This window comes from Bison bison, unplaced genomic scaffold (assembly GCF_000754665.1).
Source record: "Bison bison bison isolate TAMUID 2011002044 unplaced genomic scaffold, Bison_UMD1.0 scf7180017854359, whole genome shotgun sequence".
Classification (NCBI taxonomy): Eukaryota; Metazoa; Chordata; class Mammalia; order Artiodactyla; family Bovidae; genus Bison; species Bison bison.
The window spans coordinates 12,722-14,932 of NW_011484932.1; the positions used below are offsets into that span (position 1 = coordinate 12,722).

General features: G+C 68.7%; 1 protein-coding gene across 1 annotated transcript in view; it reads right to left on the bottom strand.

Annotated features, from left to right (window-relative positions):
- The window catches only part of PIDD1 (p53-induced death domain protein 1), a gene marked incomplete at its 5' end in the record, with an annotated part of 7,463 nt that extends 5,260 nt beyond the window's left edge, over positions 1–2,203 (bottom strand). Inside the window, 6 exons of the mRNA XM_010856606.1 lie at positions 3–105; positions 193–397; positions 570–624; positions 710–919; positions 1,259–1,672; positions 2,107–2,203. Coding sequence (XP_010854908.1) covers positions 3–105; positions 193–397; positions 570–624; positions 710–919; positions 1,259–1,672; positions 2,107–2,203 — 1,084 coding nt within the window. The remainder of the gene's footprint in view (positions 1–2; positions 106–192; positions 398–569; positions 625–709; positions 920–1,258; positions 1,673–2,106) is intronic.
- Positions 2,204–2,211: the final 8 nt, after the last annotated feature.

Below are 2,211 nucleotides of genomic sequence, written 5' to 3' on the forward strand. Positions count from 1 at the left end.
GTGGGTCTCCAGGTCGCTCCAGCTGTTGTCACTCAGCGTCCTGACCACCACCTCACGGCAACGCCGGGCCCGTGGGGGCACGAAGAGCAGCCACAGGCCCACCTCCTGCCAGGCAGGGGGGCGTGAGCGCCGGGGCCACACCGGACCCTCCTCGCCGGGGCCCTCGCCCACCCCACCCTGCCCCGGTCGTGCCTGCTGGAAAGCCACCCCGTGGGGCTGCAGCTCTAGGACACCACTGAGGAGAGCGTCGTGGGGGACCCAGGGGCGACGAGGCGTGGCTCTGGGCAGCCACAGGCGGTAGCGGATGGTCATGGGGGCAGCAGTGGCCCCCGCGGGGAACTGCAGGCGGACGCCACAGGCCAAGGTCACGGAGCAGCCTTGGGGGGTCACGGCAAAGCTAAGGGAAGACAGAAGCGCACAGGGTCAGACACAGCAGGGTCCCCTAGGTCTGAATCTGGCACCCCGGGCACCTGTGGGAGACCCCCGAGGCACAGGCAAGGTGTACAGTGAAGGCAGGGTGACGGGGTGGACAGAGGCTTTTCCAGCCCAGCCCCTCCCTCACGCCATACCTGTCCCGATCTGAGGTCAGCAACAGCCTAGGCATTTCTGGGACCACGGGTGTCCCTGGGCAAGGACAGATGTGAGGTTAGGCCACTGATGACACCTGCGTCCTGTCTGTGGTCTGCCCCCAGCCCCACCGTGACCCTACCTGGGGGGCTGGGGGGGTCAGGAGGGGGCCTGCCCAAGGGGTTTCCTTGCAGGCGCACGAAGGGGGCGTCCAGCAGCTCAGGGGGCACGTCCCGGAGCTGGTTGTCCCTCAGGTCGAGCCGGGTGAGCAGCGGGAGGCGGGCCAGGCTGGCGGGCACCGAAGCCAGGAGGTTGCTGTGCAGAATGAAGAGCCGTAGGGCCCGCAGCCCCGCTGCGGGAGGCGCCGGCTTAGGGCCAGCAGAGGAATACCACGGCCACCCCAGTCCCCGGGCGCCAGGCCAGGCGGCTCACACGGGGCCTCCTGGGAAGCCCTTTCAGTCTCCGCCCTGTAGCTGGACTAGAGAGCTTGGGGAGGCCTGTGCAGGTGGGAAGACTCGACAGCCAGGGAAGCGGGGGGCACGCAAGAGCTGCCGGGGAAGGCGAACGCTCAGGCGGGCCAGCCCGCGTGTACAGGGCACCGCAGAGGAAAGACAGCCGCGGAGGGGGGCAGGGCAGCCGGCGGCCCACAGACATTCCCCACTGGGCCCGGGGAGCCAGGGCCGCAACTCACCGAGGGAGCTGGGGAGGCTCTGCAGCCGATTGGAGGCCAGATTGAGCTCGGCCAGGCTGCCCAGGCCTCCGATCTCAGGGGGCAGGGCCTCCAGCAAGTTCCCAGAGAGATCGAGGCGCTGCAGGCTGGACAGGGCTCCCAGGGCTGGGGGCAGCGTTCGCAGGCGGTTGTGGGTGACGGCGAGGAAGGTGAGAGCGGGGAGGGCCCCCAGGGCCGCGGGCAGTTCTGAGAGGCAGTTACGAGACAGCAGGAGGGCGTCCAGGCCACACTTCTGGGGGACGCAGGCTGGCAGCGTCTCCAGGCTGTTGAAGCTCAGATCCAGGTGGGCCAAGCGGGCTAGGCTGCTCAGGCTGGCGGGCAGTGTGGCAAGGGACCCCCGGAGGCAGGCACCCAGGGCCTCCCGACGTTGCCCACCTGATGGGGGAGAGGCAGACTGACGTGGCCCTCATATCGGAGTCCCAGGTGGGCCCAGCTCTGCCAGCCAGGGAAACGGGTGCATGGGAACGCAGAGCTCCACCCCAACCCCACCAAAACTGAGACAGACAGATGCTGGAGACCACCTGCAGGTGAAGCGGGCACACAGACGGTGCGGTCTCATCTCAGCTGAGAGCCGTCACCCACCGGTGACCCACCTCGGGAGAAAGACCCACCCTGGGGTCTACTGGAGACCCCACTGTGCAGCTGCTGGGTCTGGGAGCCCAGGCCCAGCCAGCTTCCTCTTGGGGGAATGCAGCTGGGTAGAGCTGTGCAGGGGACAGGGCTCGGGCCGGGGTCCACCTTTCGGGACCAGGAAGCAGAGGCAGGAGCTGGAGAGAGGCTGGGCCAGGGCTGGGACTGGGGGCGCTCACCTTTGAGGACCAGGGAGCGGAGGCGTGGCAGGCTCCAAGGCAGCCGGGCCAGGGCAGCCTCCAGCAGCTGAGGGGCCTCGTGGCCACTCAGCTGCAAAAAGTTCA